Source organism: Furipterus horrens, unplaced genomic scaffold (assembly GCF_987537825.1).
Source record: "Furipterus horrens unplaced genomic scaffold, mFurHor1.1.pri manual_scaffold_3, whole genome shotgun sequence".
Lineage (NCBI taxonomy): Eukaryota > Metazoa > Chordata > Mammalia > Chiroptera > Furipteridae > Furipterus > Furipterus horrens.
This window is the reverse complement of record NW_028327173.1, coordinates 147,426,682-147,443,526: the sequence shown is the minus strand read 5'-3', so window position 1 is coordinate 147,443,526 and position 16,845 is coordinate 147,426,682. Positions and strand designations below refer to the sequence as shown.

The 16,845-nt window shown below is 37.4% G+C and overlaps 1 protein-coding gene and 1 non-coding gene across 2 annotated transcripts in view; one reads left to right on the top strand and one right to left on the bottom strand.

Moving 5' to 3' along the window:
• KNL1 (kinetochore scaffold 1) overlaps nucleotides 1-11,981 on the bottom strand; it is a 53,910-nt gene extending 41,929 nt beyond the window's left edge. Inside the window, exons 1-4 of the mRNA XM_090270418.1 lie at nucleotides 11,928-11,981; nucleotides 4,440-4,492; nucleotides 3,499-3,538; nucleotides 1,925-1,984 (exon numbers count right to left, since the gene is read on the bottom strand). Coding sequence (XP_090126544.1) covers nucleotides 1,925-1,984; nucleotides 3,499-3,538; nucleotides 4,440-4,474 — 135 coding nt within the window. The 5' untranslated portion in view covers nucleotides 4,475-4,492; nucleotides 11,928-11,981. The remainder of the gene's footprint in view (nucleotides 1-1,924; nucleotides 1,985-3,498; nucleotides 3,539-4,439; nucleotides 4,493-11,927) is intronic.
• Nucleotides 11,982-12,297: 316 nt separating this feature from the next.
• Nucleotides 12,298-12,379, top strand: TRNAS-GCU (transfer RNA serine (anticodon GCU)). The gene has a single exon. It is a non-coding gene; the product is annotated as a tRNA-Ser (tRNA).
• The last annotated feature ends 4,466 nt before the right edge of the window (nucleotides 12,380-16,845 follow it).

Sequence of the window (16,845 nt, the reverse complement as noted above, 5' to 3'; positions counted from 1 at the left end):
CACACAGATGGCCAACAGACATGAAAAGATGCTCAATGTCAACAATCATCAGAGAAAGGCAAATTAAAACTACAATGAGATATCACCTCATGCCTATCAGAATGGCTATTATCAATAAATCCATAAACAACAAGTGTTGGCAAGGATGTGGAGAAAAGGGAACCCTTGTGCACTGTTGGTGGGAATGCAAATTAATGCAGCCACTATGGAAAAGAGTACGAAGGTTCCTCATACTGCCTTATGACTCAGTGATTCCATTTCTGGGTATATATCTGAAGAAACCCAAAATACTAATTTAAAAGAATATATGCACTGCTATGTTCATTACAGCATCATTTACAATAGCCAAGATACAGAAGCAACTCAAGAGCCCATCAATAGATAAGTGGATAAAAAAGCTGCAGTATATATATATATATATATATATACACAATGGAATATTTCTCAGTCATAAAAAAGAATGAAATTTTACAATTTGAAATATCATCGATGGAACTAGAGAGTATATTACGTTAAGTAAAATAAGCCAGTCAGAGAGAGACAGATACCATATGATTTCTCTTACATGTGGAATCTAAAGAACAAAATAAAAAAGTAAATAAAACAGAAACAGATTCATAGATACAGAGAACAAACTGATGGTTGCCAAAGAGGTTGGGGGTTGAGGGACTGGGTGAAAAAGATGAAGGGATTAAGAAGTACAAATTGATAGTTACAAAACAGTCAGGAGATGTAAGTGCAAAATAGGGAATATAGTCAATGATATTATAACAACTATGTTTGGTGCCAGGTAGGTAGTGAAAATATCAGCAGGGGGGAGCTCTTTGTAAAGTTTATGATTATCTGACCATTGTGCTCTATACCTGAATCTGATACAAAACAATATTAAACATAAACTGAAAAGGAAGGAAGGAAGGAAGGAAGGAAGGAAGGAAGGAAGGAAGGAAGGAAGAAAAGAAAGGCCAAAGTAGAACTAGCACTCAGAATTTTATTCTTCAAAATGTTGCATCAGTCAACAAAAGCACTAAAAGCCATTATGTACTGGGCACAATAGATTTAAAAAGCACATGATAAAGTTCCTGTCCTTAGGGAGCTCTCAGTTTAGTATGAACATTAGTAAACAATTATAATAGAAGGTGTTGAGGGATGATTTTTCTGAGAAAAGTGATTCCAAAGCTGAGTCTTAAGACAAATAGGAATTACCAAATAAAGAGGGCTATAGATTTATGATAAAGTATGATACAATATTAATTATAGAAATGAGGTGATGACTATATGAGCATTCACTGTAAAATTCTACTTTTCAGTATGTTTGAAAAAATGCTAATAAACTGTTGGGAAGAAAAAGAACAATGAAGGGCTAGTCATTTAATCAGAGGAAATATTATATGTAAATACTTGCAGATTTGAGAATTCATGTCTTGTTTGGGGAATTGTAAGCAATTCCAAATGGTGAGACACATGTGTGAGAATGGCAAGAAAGGAGGCTGTAAAGTAAATGAAGGTTAAGAATCATGAGTTCCAGCTTACTCAAATGTTTGGATTTTAACCTGAAAGTCACTGGATGCTTACTTGTTCATATTTAATTGAGTTTTTTTTTTTAATAATTTATTTATTTGTTTATTTATTTATTTTTAGAGAGAGGGAAAAGGAGAAAGAGAGGGAGAGAAACATCACTGTGTGGTTGCCTCTCACTCGCGCCCCCAACTGGGGACCTGACGTGCAAGCTAGTCATGTGCCCTGACTGGGAATTGAACCAGTGACACTTGGTTCACAGGCCGACACTCAATCCACTGAGCCACAGCAGCCAGGGCTAATTGAAATCATTTTTGATGCTCTCTCTTCATATGGCTAACAAAGTTCCTGACTATTAACAATATCACTGAAAATGGTCATCTAGGAAGCATTTGTACTAGAAACTTACCTGAACTATTTCATTCCCATCTCTGAGATCCCGAAGAGGACTCCTTGGGGGTTTCAAAATCTAGAAGTAAGAGAACTATTATATTAAAGAAAATCTGGCATATCTATTAATAATCAGTTCATTTCAAGTAATACCATGAATAGAAAGGTAGACATGCTAAAATTCCTGTAAAAACCTCTCCAATTCCTCAGACTCATACTGTTCAGTGCTATCCTTTGTGGTTCATTTAAATATGTGCTATGTGTTCCCTTCTCTCTCCCTGCACACATTCCCCAATTATTTTGTCAACTCTGATCCCATGTGGTCTGGTGAAGCTCCATCTCAACCTAGGGTACAACATAGCCCTGTTCTAGAACAATCTGCACATGATATTCTCTCAGTAATAGTGATTATTTCAGGAATAAGAACTTGACCCACATTGAGATAATCAAGCCAAATGATTCAATCCTAAGGTTTTTGTTTTTTGTTTTTAAGATTTTACTTATTTATTTTTAGAGAGAGGGGAAGGGAAGGAGGAGTGGGAGAGAAACATCATCATTAGAAACATGGATCCACTGCTTCTCGTACCAGCCTGACTGATCCTGCAACCCAGGCATGTGCCCTGACAGGGGATGGAACTGGCACCCAACTAACTGAGCCATACCAGTCAAGGGCTGTTTGTTTGCTTTTTATCTTGAGGAAATACACTATTTTTTATGTAGGACTTGAACTTGGAAGTTGGTAGAGGTTAGATATACTGTAGTAATCACAAAGAGCCTATCCTATAATGGATATTACCTAGAGAAAGCAGAAAGCAGTCAGTAGAAAAAGTGAAAGGAAATCCTACTCTTGATGATATTGTTGGAATCCCTGGTCAGTAAGTTGTGCCTAAAGTCATTCTTAGTTTTGTAAAAATGAAAAATAAATAAAATGGTCATTCTTATCTTTGTATTTTTCAATTTCATAATCAAAAAATTTTGTGCTCAAATCAGTTTAAGTTGAAATTTTTTGTCTTGCTACAGCTTTGTATACCAGTGTGTGTGAATATATATTTATTTTTTAAATCCTCACTCGAGGATATGTTTATTAATTTTAGGGAGGAAGAGAGAGGGAGACGGAGAGAGGTAGGGAGGGGGACAGAGAGAAAGAAAGAGACAGACAGACAGACAGACATTGATGTGAAAGAGAAATTTCAATTGGCAGCCTCCCATAAATGCCCTGACCTGGCATGTAACCAGCAACCTAGGTATGTGCCCTGACCAGGGAGCAACCCACAATCTTTTGATGTATGAGAGGACACTCCAACCAACTAAGCCACCTGGCCATGGCTAAATATATTTTTAAACAGCTTTACTGAAGTATAATATTCATAGTATACAATTCATAAAATCACCGCAAAATTAATAAGTATTAATAATAAAATTCAAATTTTAATATATTTATAGATTGTGTAACTAGGTTAAATATTCAAGTCATTATCCAGAGAGCAACAGAAGCCAGTGGGGGTGGAATGGTGATGCCATAGCCAAAATTACTGTTGTATATAGTCATCATTCAAAAAATGTTAACAATTAACTTAAATAAATGTTTCTTACTGAGGAACGTCGTCTTCTAAGAGGTCTCTCTATATTGTCACTGAAAGAGAAAAAAATTTCCACATACACTGAAAAAAGACTGAATTTTCAAAAGCCCACAGCATCCCTTACATGCTTTTAAATTGACTTTCACTTAACACTTGACATCACTTTCACTTAGCAACATTTATAACACTTTAAAGTCAATATTTAGAAAGTCAGTGTTTTAAAATATATATTATATACTACAATACCATCTCTTAGAACATAATCAGTACAACATAATTTAAAATATTTACAGAGGTACAATTATAAGATAAATGGGCTATAAATCAAGAGGCTCTACCTCTGGTTTTACTACTGTGTGATTTTTAGGCCAGGTTTTGAAAATTCAAACACCTATGGAGGCTACACAAATACTTTAGTAAGCACAAGAAAAATAGGTGGGGTGGAGACTATAATGGAGAGTTCCAGCCTGGTCTAAAGGGCATAGCCATTACTCCACTCAGATTAATGTAAATGTAAGCCCAATGTTGCCATAGCTGATTTTTCAAGAAAAGTTGAAAATCTAATTGTTATATGAACTCTTGAGACTTTGATATTTGGCAACTAATTAAAAAATTTAAAACACATTGCTTAGGGGAAAAAATATGTCTCTGATTGTAACCAGGCCACCAGTTTGTGATGCCAATTTTAGACAAATCATTTCATTTCCTTGTGCCTCAATTTTCTCATCCTTAAAGTGAAGAGATGGGGCATGGTCTCTAAAGCCTCTCTTGGCTTTGATTGTAGATGAGTTTATATAAAGATGTGGCAAGGAAAACCTATTGATAACTTTTGAAACCTTTTTCCATTCTCTTCCGGGGCAAAAGAAGTGTTATAAAGCCAATAGGTCTTACTAGTTGAGAAGTATCTTTTCTCTGATAGAGTTTAACATTTTTAGATGCACTGCGTGAACTTACTTTTCTTCATTAGTCTCGGAAGACATCACATCCATTTTTGAAGAAAACCTTTTCTGTAACAAACACATAATATTAGAAAAGGTGAGAAAGAAAGAAGAGAAAGTACAATCCATGAAGTGATTATGAGCAGAATTTTGACTTCAGCATTATTTTCCGGGAAAAGACCAACCAAAAAAAAAAAAAAAAAAAAAAAAGCAAGGAAGGAAAGCTACACTATGGGGCTAAAAGACAAGAAATTTTGAGGAGATTAAACTACATACTGTTATAATCAATACTCCTAGAAAATTCTCATATTTAAAATAAAATCAGTGATTAGCTCTGAATGGGATGATATGGACTTTAGTGGTTAAAATAAAAGTTTGCCCTAGTTTATAAACATTTATGGATTACATAATAATTCAATACCAAAATGAAGTAAATTAGGTATTAAAACAGTAGCTTTGCATAGTATGCATATTTATCTTATGAAAAGAACTATAAGTACTCAACAAATTATTTTCAGACACGCAAACAAGTTTTAAATAGTGCACTTACAACTGATTACACTTACAACTCCATTCAATAAGTGTTTGTCTTCGAAAAATTGTGAAATGAGGCAAAACCTGACATTTCTTCAATTGGTCTTGGTTCCTACCTACTCATTACTATACGAGAATTTTACTTTATGCATTAACTTTTGAACCTCAGCCCTGGGTAAGAAAAAATTCCATTTCAAAAAAAAAAACAAAAAACTAGAGATTTGACTCAATAATATTTCTACCACAACACTAAATTAATAACATATACTCAAACTGTTAGAATCAACGCTCTTATTTTTAGCAATAAGTAAAAACACCAATTATTTAAAAGATATCTTATTTTACATGCTTTCATTATATATAACAAAAGCCAAATTAGGAAATGATTCTTCATAATCAACCCAAAATTCCAACTGAAAAAAACGTCCATTTATTTTTTAATATCAATTTATTCAATTAGCTATCAATATAGATAAGATGATGGGCATCTTCTAGGATTTGATCTCTGACCTTCTCCTTTTGTCCTCCATCACTCTCCCAGTCTCTCACCTGATTCTTCTGGTTTCACTTATCTCCTGTTCACAGGTAACACCCAAAATATTTAAAAATTTTAGCTTTTTGTACACAGCATAAGAAGTTGATTTTATAAGATTGGTTTTCTAAAACATCTTCATTTTTCTACTTCCCAAAAGCAACCACTTTCACTACTTTAAACTAATTATTTTGTATTTTAAAAAAGCTCCTTCCTTCCCCTGGCTGGTGTGGCTCAGTGGATAGAGCACCGACCTACGAACCAAAGGGTCACTGGTTCAATTCCCCATCAGGGCACATGCCTAGGTTGTGGGACAGGTTCCCATTTGGGGGCACATAAAAGGCAATCACACATTCACGTTTCTCTTTCTCTCTTTCTCCCTCCCTCCCCCTTTCTCTAAAAATAAATAAAATCTTAAAAAAAAACAAACAGCTCTTTCCTTGCAACTACCTCCACCTAACAACTACCTTACCCACCCCCCAGATAAATACAGTACAAGAAAAAAAAGATTACATGCCAATTTCACTACCATAAATCTAAAAATCCTAAATAAATAGGAAAACGAAGTCAGCAATTTTTAAAAAGGATATATATCATGGTCGTGTTGGTTTTATTCCAAAAAATGCAAAATTGGTTTAACATTAGAAAATTAATTTTAATGTAATCATACTAACAGATTAAAATGAAAAAATAATAGCAGCTAACCGTCTTTAAAGTTTCTTTTCATTTGAAAGTTAAACTAGGTCTATGGCATCATCAGAGATGCTTAATTTACAGGCAAGAAGAATGTCAAACGCCTTGCAACTAGATGTCTTTCCAATAAGATAGTATTACAGATTTAGAGACTTGTTTGTGGGTTATATAGCATAAATTAACATGTTTTCTGTTTTCAAAGGGCATAAGCCTATGATCTCATTACCTGAGTGATTCTTTGTATGTATAGGCCTCACTTAATCCTGTCTGCACTGCTGCCTCCTGAGACTCAACTGTTAGGCTGAACTAAGTGGCTGGGTTGGTGAAGAATGGGGTGGTCTGTGGGGTTCACTTTAAAACTGGTTTCTCTTTTCTATCCTAATGGCTTGGACAGAAAGGGCCCAGCGGTCTGAGAGGGGGGAAACCTAAAATATTTCCCTCAGCCTAAGTATAATGGGCAAAAGGGTTTTGGACAGGTGAAACATGCCTGGCACACCTTCCTCCAAAGAACCCCTTTTTTTCCCTAATGTGGGACATTGAAAAATTAATACCTGCCTTTTGTCATCTAGTGGTTATGGATTGAATGATGTCCTTTAACCCTGTTGCCAAATCTGTTGCCCCCAGAATACAACAAGGATGCCAGCCTGTTAAACCAAGCACGCCGTTGTCCAGGGACAGCCAACTGACCTGGAGTCTGCAAGATCCTTCCCCATGTGGAAAGGCCACCCTCCCCTCCACACCCCTACTCTTATTAGGGATTTCTGGACCCAAGGGTAGGTAGGACGATGACCATGTCCAGCTTGAAGCTGCTAGAGGAGCACGAGACCTTCCCCCATTGTCCTTTATAAGATTATAAAGGGTCTTAAGTCTGAGAGGGGAGGATTGTTATTTTTTATTGTTAAAAAATTAATTAATTATTAAAAAAAAAGAATAATATAGGAAAGGGTGAAGCTGGAGAGCTTGTGTGTATGACCCACGGGCATGGACTGGGGAGTGATTCCTGGGGGAGGAGTGGTGCTGGGTGGAGGGGAGCAAAGGGGAAAAAATTGGAACTATTGTAACAATATAATCAATATACTTAAAATAAAAAGTAGAACATAAAAAGATCATATAATCATCTCAACAGGTAAAAAGTTTGATGAACTTTAACAACCATGCTTAAAACAAAAGAAAAACTTAGCAAATAAGAATAGAAAGTTAATTCCTTAATCAAACACTATCTTTTTTAAAAAACAGCAACAATCATCTTAATGGTGAAACTTTGAAAATTTTCCCTTTGAGATCAAACAAGTATGACAGCTATTTCCACTTCTTATCCAAACCATTACCAAGTCTTAGTAGTTCTATTTCCAATATATGAGGTATGTCCAGAAAAAGTCCAGTCATTGTCAATGTAATGAGAACAGTTTGCACAACATCGATGTAACCTGGCAGCCAAGGAGAGCGAACTGGAATGCGTATGTGTGAACAATGACAACTTCACTGTACCGGTCAGTGGAGGTGGTAGATGATGTTGAGTGAGCATATGTACTGTGTGGCCATCGCATTTAAAATGACTGAGAGAGTAAAGCAACAAATCTGCATCAAATTTTGCATTAAGCTTGAACATTGTGCTGTGAAAACTATTTGGATGACTCAGAAGGCTGCAGCTACAGGCAACTGGTGATTGGCAGCTTAATGATGACAATGTGCCCGCTCATGCATCACCTCTTGTGCAGAGATTTTTGGCAAAACATCAAATCACCCAGGTGACTCAGCCCCACTACTGCCCAGATTTGGTGCCCTGTGACTTCTGGCTTTTCCCCAAACTAAAATCACCTTTGAAAGGGAAGAGAGTTCAGATGGTTAATGAGATTTAGGAAAATACAACAGGATAGATGAGACTGATTAGCATTAGGAGAACTGTGTGAAGTCCCAAGGTGCCTACTTTGAAGGGGACTGAGGCATCCTTGTCCTATGTACAATGTTTCTTGTATCATGTATCTTCTTCAATAAATGCCTGTTTTTCATATTACATGGCTGGATACCTTCTGGACAGACCACGTATATCCCAAATCCACTCACTTTTATCTTTAGTACCACCCCCACAATTCAAGCTACCATTCTTTCTCACAATATTGCAATACCCTGCCCACCTCACTGGTATCCCTGCTTTCACTCTTATCCCTCAACCACTGTCCTTTTTCCACATACTAGTGCATTATCTTCTTACACATAAATCACATTTAAGACATTCCCTTACTTAACAATGGCTTCCTCACCAGGTCCTAACAAAGCTCTGCAAGATGTGGTCCCTGTTTGCCTCTCAGGCTTCATCTTTTTTTTTTTTAAGATTTTATTTATTTTTAGAAAGGGGGAAGGGAGAAAGTGAGGGACAGAAATATCAATGTGTGGTTGCCTCTCTTCCAACCAGGGACCCTGTCCACAACCCAGGCTCGTGCCCTAGGAATTGAACCTGTGATCCTTTGGTTCCTAGGCCAGCACTCAATCCACTGAGCCACACCAGCCAGGGCCATACTTCATCTTTTACCCCTGTCTTCTTCACTCACTGTGCTAGCCATACTAGCATTTCTGTTCTTGCACACACAAAGCTTTTTCCTGCATTGAACTTATATTTGAATTTATATTTTATTTTCTTGGCAAGCAAGCAAAGAAAAACACTCTGTCTCCTTGGTAGCATTACCACAATGTAATTTAAAAGTCTGTTATGTAAGTTAATTATTCTTGTTATCTCCCCAATTACCCTAGCCCCAACAGTAAACTACGAGAATAGGGCTGGTGTCTCTTACGTTCACTGTTATAGTCTGAGAACCTAGCACAGTACTCATTTGCTGAATGAGTAATTAAGAAACAATTCTTTAAAGTTATCTTTATGATGACTGATATGCATATTTTTTCTCCTTTTGGTAATATTTTCAAATTCAGTGACATTTTCAAATTCACAGATAATATTATTAAATATTATCAAATCAGAATCACCTAAATATCTTCACTGTTTGAAATCCTCATCAAGCATCATTCCTGTCTAACCTATAGACTGGCTGGCACTTAATTAAGTGATGAGATTCAAAAATTATTAGTCTCCTTTTTAAAATATTCTATTTATTACAAAACTGTAAGTTCCACCTTTAACACAGATATGGGACCCCAGATCCCTATGTTAAGCCTCATTTATAAAATGCTGTTATAGTTGAACTCTTGATCACTGCCACATTAGTTGATTATTGATTGGTTCTGAAACTGCACCTGGAAACCAGGGGAGCTATAGCATATTCACAGAGGTGTCCTGAGATATTTTAAATGTTTGTGAGAAACAGCAGTTCTCAACATCTGTCAGGAACTGTGTGAACTACTAGCTCAAAATAGTTTTGCATTACATTAGTGTTGTTTTTTTTAAAGATTTTGTTTATTTATTTTTAGCAAGAAGGGAAGGAAGGGAGAAAGAGAGGGAGAGAAACATCAATGTGTGGTTGCCTTTTGCGCAACACCAACAGAGGACCTGGCCTGCAACCCAGGCATGTGCCCTGACTGGGAATCGAACTGGCAACCCTTTGGTTTCAGGCAGAAACTCAATCCACTGAGACACACCAGCCAAGGCTTACATTAGTTTTGATAACAGATTATTATAAATCTGGGTCTTTGGCAGATGTTGTGATATAAAGCAGTTTTTTTTAATCAACGTAGTACAGGAAATGAGGGAGGCAATGTCCAATTGATTCCAAGATTTGAGAATTTGTACAGTGTTCAACAGGTACAGATATCCAATTAATGAATAATTGTAATTTTTAAGAATAAAATTAAAATATCTTTTCCTTCAATGTATGCATATTATTTTTTTCAAATGGTTACTGTGTGGTTAGGACATAAATTTATTTCAACTTAATAACAACTTCTAAAGTTGTTTGGATCTAACTATTAAATGGAAACTTTAGGCATTTCTTTTGGCCTAAGGGCACCAGAAGCCAAGAAAGTTCGGGAACTACTAGTTTAAATAACCCAGAGGTCTGCAAACTATGGCTCCTGGGCCAAATGGGTCCTTAGAAGTGGTTTTTTACATTTTGAATAGGTTGTAGAAAACAAAACACAGCAACAAATAAAGAATATATGAAAGAGACCATGCCAGTAACCACATAGCCTGCAAAGTCTGAAATATTTACTTTCTAGCTCTTCGTCCACTTATGCATTTACACTACCAATGACTAGAGTTATTATATTCCATAGTGTCCATTGACACAGCCTCTAGACTGGTGCTGTCCAATATAGTAGCTATTTAAACTTACATTAATAAAATTTAAAATTCTGTTCTTCAGTCACAATAGCCACATTTCAGGTGCTCAATCGTCACATGTGACTAATGGGTAATGAGCTGAACAGTGCAGAAATAAAACATTACCATTGTCACTGGAAGTTTTATTGCACAGCCATCCTATCAATATCTAGAGTATTTCATACAGTTCCTCATTTATCATCATTAATACTACCACTCCAAACGTTTTTACTCAGTGTTCAACTCTTTGATATCTTATAAACATTTCCAGCCATCAAACAATCAAGAAGACTTATACTTTTTTGAACCCAACATTCAATTAGCAAAATCTTGATACATTCACCTCTGTAAATCATTCCTCCCTTCAAGTTACACTTCAAATGCCACTTTCTCCACGAAATCTTAGTCTCCATTGTTCGAGGTATCAAATAAGGTTTTCCTTCTCTGTGCTCCCATACAACTTTAAAATGTCCTATAATCCTTTACACTGTCTTGTATTACAGTTATTTGTATATATTATTTCTCTTTTGGACTGTAAACTTTTAGATCAGGGGCTCTGAATCATCCGCTCCCAGCCCTAACATAAGACAACAGGAACCCAATAAATATCTGAGAAATTCGATTCACCCAATTCTATTGAAGTGAAAACTTTCATTCTAATGCCTAAGAGTAAGCTCTGCTTAGTCTTCTCTGACATCTCTAGGAACTTATTTTTTAAATTCCAGTCGGCAATTTAAAAAAAAATTTTTTTTTTGTTTCTATTTTTAAAATTTTTTTCTTAAACTCTAGTATTGAGATAAACAGCAAGGAAAGGGGCTTTAACTCTGAGCTAATAATGAACAGAGGAAGACTTATAAAAATTCATTTGTGGCGTACTAATTCATTTGCTAATGTTATTGTATTTGCAGGAAACCGGAACTGTTAGTGCTGCTAGCACTCCAAACACTGCAAATAAACCACGACAAGCCGAGAGTTTAAAATCACTTATTACTGTCATTTCATTTATATCTAAGAAAAGCCTGAGTCAGAAATACGAACAGCTGAGAGCTTCCCTTGGGAAGAGCTGTAGGGGTGCGAGAAAGAGTCCTGGAACGCGGACAGGAGACAGCGGGGCGCCGCGGACCCGGAGACCGAGGGAGCCGCGGATAAACAAGCCGAGGCGTCCCAAGGGGCCCAGGTTGGCTGGGAAGTGCTCGGGAGGAGAGAGGCGGCACAAAGCGCAGGCCCGGGTGAGGAAAGAAAAGAGTCCCACACTGGGCCCGGCGCCTTAGTGGGCAGCCTGGCTGACAGAGCGTCCTTACACCACTGACTCTCAGGGCATTCAGACTAAACCTAAACCCCCCCCAGCCCCGAAGCCCAAAACGAAAGGGTCATTTTCTTTACCAGCCGTAGCCTCCTGCTTAACAAATTCTCCTCCGACTCGTTTGGGGGGGGTTCTCGGTCCTCAAAGAGGTAGCTCACCACCGCCTCATACTCACCTCAACAGCGCCCAGACTGCCTCCGTGCAGTATTCAAATCTAACCGCCTAGTTGATGCGCAAGCGCAAAGCCGCTCTAAAGCGTCGGCTCCGCCCCTTTGCACCAGAGGCACCCAGTTCCGAAGACTCCTTTAACCCAGCTTCCTTTTCAGTTTGTATACCGGTTTTAGACCCTCAAGATTTCTCATTTCTACCGAATTTTCTTTTGTTTCCCCCACTGAGATACCCCTTATCATGGGAGCAGCCATCTTCTTTTATTTGCTGTAAAAAAAGATCGGCTCTTTTATTCCGTACAAAATGGCGGCTACCATATTGCGTCACATCCCCCTAGTATTACTCCCTATAGGTACCAGGAAGAATAGAACTGGCGGGACGAGGTGGCCGAGTGGTTAAGGCGATGGACTGCTAATCCATTGTGCTCTGCACGCGTGGGTTCGAATCCCATCCTCGTCGGCAGTAAGTTTTGCGTCAGATTTAAACAGATGAATAAATTTATTGAGGAAATGCTATAGTTTAATAGATTCTAGTTGTCATTTACTTGTCGACTTACTCTAGTAAGACTAATCTAAGCTTTTGAGATATTTAAAAGATGGCTTTTGGAGCCTTCTGATCTCACAAAAAAGGAAGGATTGGTGACAATGCAGCTAAAGATGTTGAGCCACTAATCAGTTTGGATGTAAATAATGATTTTAACGCGTCACGAAAAAACTAGTGTTTTCAAGCCCAAACGTTGTTGATCGATAAGTTACCTCGTTTTTGCACTTGCATTAGTTTATACAATTCTTATAGCTGAGAGTAATATAGGATTTTGTAATTTAAAAAATTAAATGGTTTCATTTTCATATTCAATTACGAAAAAATAACCGGTGATAATTTTTTGTATAAAATTGTCAGTCAACAATGTGTGAAGGCTGGCGTAATGGCTTTCGCTAATCTTCAAATTCAGCGTCATGATGATTACCTGGTAATGCATTTTGGTCTAGGACCGCCTAACACAGGATGCAGTTGCTACAGTAAATCAAACAAAAGAGCGATCGCCTGTTGCTTTAGAAAAGCGTATTCTTGGTTTTGACACAGGAGATGCTGTTTTTAATGAAGCTGCTCCAATTCTGCGATTGCTGCATATGGAAGAGCTCAGAGAGCTAGAGACAAAAAATTAACGAAGCCATAGCAGTTGTTTAGGCAAGTATTGCCGATCCAAAGACAGACAACAGACTGGAGAAAGTTGGAAAATGAACATTTTAGGATTTCAGCCTCTCACCTACTTAGTACAATTGGGAACCATGTACACCATGGTATGTGTTTTGAAATCAAACATCACATTTTTAAGGGATGCATCCCAGAAAATTGACTATGTTCTGATTCTCAGAAAATGGCTACGCTGGATTTTATTTCTTCTTATATGATATAAACAATTTCTTTTTATATGAAGTAAACAAGTACACAGAATTCCAGGATTATTACCATTCCCATATAAGTTCAATGTTGGTCTGCTCCATGTTAATTAATGTAGCTCTTAATTTTTTTAACCTAGGTCTTGATTGAACAGCCTCAATTATTGTGGACTCCAGTGTTTTTGACACTTGCCTTACTATGAAATATCAGATTTCACTTCATAAGCTTCCTGGAGATATGGAGTGTTCAGGGTTCTCTTCCAGACCACCAGAGGCTGCAGGTGCTCAAGAAAAATATACAGTGGGAAATTAAAATATGTTGATAACACGTGTAACCTTGGTAGTACACATCTAGAAGCCAGAGATTGAAGACCTGAAATATGGCTACTTTCCTAGAGGAGAATGTGTTAAATCCTCTCTTGTATTTAAGCAGAGAGGGAGGCACAGGGAGCAGAAAAAGAATATTCTCCTCTTGAAAGGTCATCAGATTTATTCAACTCACATTTAACAACATTTATTTATCTAGTATTTATCTACAGGCATCAATCACAATGAATTACATCACTTTAACTCATGTAACACTATGATCATGATAGACATTTTTACTACTCCATTTTACAGATGAGGACACTGGATTATAAATTTGCCCAAGGTTAGACAGCTTCTGTTATTGTAGAAAGGGCAGTGTAACCCAAGTCTGTCAATTCTGGTGACTCTTAACCACCATCCTATCCTGTGCTGGAAATTAGTAAAAAGGACTCTTTAATCCCTTGTAGTAATGGTTTGCAGGTTCTCTCCACCCAGCACAGTACCCTAGAACCTGGCAGGTACTTCAGCAATGTTTGTAGCGCTGAGGGTAGAAGGCAGTAAGTAGCACCTGCTTGGCTGGCTTTACTCCTCCATCTTAAATTTATATCCCTTGGCAATACTGATACCTCTCTGGGTTGAGGGCTGGTAGTCACCTCAGCACCTGTCTTCAGCCTTGCTTTCCAATCCATTCGCTACCCTGCTGCTAGGAAACATTTTTATACAAGTTCCCAAAGGACAATGGATAGCAGTTAATTGGTTATTTGGTTGGGAGAAAAAAATGCATCTTTATTTTCACTAATCTCTAATTGAAAGCACCTCCTTCAATAAAGATAAGCAACAAATCACAGTAGTGATATTAACCTTACCTATGATTTTTGTCACCTATATCAGTTATTTTTATATCACATTACCATTGTTGCTTTATGCTCATCATTACTTCAAAATAATGGTAGTTATTAGACCTGCCATTAGATCTTGTAATGTCATTCATTCATACATTATTACATTATTATATCACAGATTTAAAAATTATTTTGATAACTGTATTCAAATATAACTGATTGCCTTTGTGTTACAACAAACTTAATTTTATTCATTTTAAAACAATATTCTGAGAAGGGACCCATAGGCTTCACCAGGCTGCCAAAGGGGTCTATGTCCCCCCAAAAAGTTAAGAGCCTCTCGTGGACGTTTCTAAATTACCCTCAAGACACTGATCTTAAGCTTTTCCTGAAATAGGCCTTGCTCTCTCTCCCTAAGACCTTTGCAGATGCTGTCCCTGCTCCTCTCCCTGGAACCAACACCCACTTTCCCATCTACCCCTGCCTGGCTCATTTTAAATGTCATCCTCATCAACAAGCTTCCCTTAGTTCTGCAACCGGCAGCTCCTTCATAGATTTCCTTCAATTAGTGCATATGCTCTCTCTTGCTTCCGGGCCTTTGGTCCCCTCCTAGATGCTCCTGTAGTTCCTGGGTTTCCCCCAGCACTTGCCAGACAGTATTTAAATTGCCCATTAGTGCTGTAGCCTCTGTAAAAACTAGTAAGGCTGCATCATTTTTCGCAGTTTTGCCTTCTTGTAGTGATGGCTTCTTATGGAAAATGGATAGGTCTATCAATGTGTCCAGTATATACAAATAAAAAGTGAGATTCTCTTCTCAAAGGAAAATCTTCAGCTGTAGAAGTTCTGAAAGTACAAAGCACTGGAAATGTCTGGAGAAATACAAAAATTTTGAGTGGAAACTCACTTTTCTATTTCTCATTTCTGTACCTGTTTTCATGCCTAGTTCATTTGTGGCTTCTTTCATATGAAATTGCAGTAAGACAGCCTGACAGTCCATTTTTTTGCATTTATGATCTTTTGATCTGTAAGAACCATTTTTACCTTTTTATAAGTGAATCAAAAGAATCCACAACATACCAGATTATTTAAAAGCCTAGGGGAAAAAATATTTCAATTAGTAATGAAAAAGCAATTTATAAACTAAGGCAATATGAGAGTTAGAGGCTCCATCTGCTGGAGCAGCTGCAACTGTAAGACTTGAACAAGGTAGTTCTACAGGAATGGCTGCTAGGTTTGGAAAGACCTCCACCACTCCTCCAAATTTGTCAACAAACCACAGCTCTAGGAAACCATTCTCCATCAACACCAGGGTTTCTCTCCACAAGTCCTATCCTGAACAATTGCAGGACCCTTAACCTCTGGAAGGCCATGCGAGAAAGATCCATTGCACAATCAAATGGATTACCAAGATATTCTAGCACTCTTTCCACTTCAGTGCCAGGGAATAGTTCATTCTCTTGAGTCCAGCTTCAGGAAGAAGACTCATTCTGTCTGAACAATGGGGTGCTCTGGGAAGAGCTGTCCAGTATTTGGCTGGTAATGGTTTGGAGCCCCTTTTATGACATAACTCTGAAGGAAGAATTGACATTAATGATTTTTTTTTTTTTTTTTGCCTAGTTTTATTTAACTCTTGCAAGAAAAACTGACTCTAGGCTGTGAGACTTGCAAAGATCGATTGTGAGAGGCAGACAATGACAGAACTGAGTTCAGTCTGTTTCTTACCACTAGGAAGTGTGGTCCCACTGGAGAACCATCTCTGGGGAAATAGTCATGACAAGGCCTGGAGGTTCAAGAATGAATTCAGGCTTTTTTCTCTGAGTCTGCAAGACCAACCCAAAACATTCTTCTTTGCTCAAATTATTCCCTGAGCTGCATGCTATCATCTGAAAACATCAACCTTGCTATAACTGCTTCTGGGAATGTCTACTGTGCTGAAAATGATTTTTTTTTTTCATATTGAAGATCAATAGAGCAAAAACTGAAATCTAGTTTATTGTAACATTGCTTAGGAAAGACAAAGTGAATAAATGCCAACACACTTAGGGGAAATGGGGAATAATGCTTGTAATACCCATGTTTTGTATTGTCTGCTGAGATAATTACCGATAGTTAACAAGCAACAACCAGTTACACTTTCCTTCTTATCATTTTGAGGATGAGCAATGCTCCACATTTTAAAGTTCAAAATAATTTTTTGTTTGGAACCTCCAGAATGAAGTAAATCTGAGTTGAACCCAACCCCAATAGAGAGAAGTTAATGGATGAAGGCAAGACCTGGGGATATAACCTGTTGATTCCATCAAGTTAGAAACAGAAGCAACAATTACTTTTTTTATTGTGATACTATTAAGTAGTAAGTTTTTGGTTTCTTTTT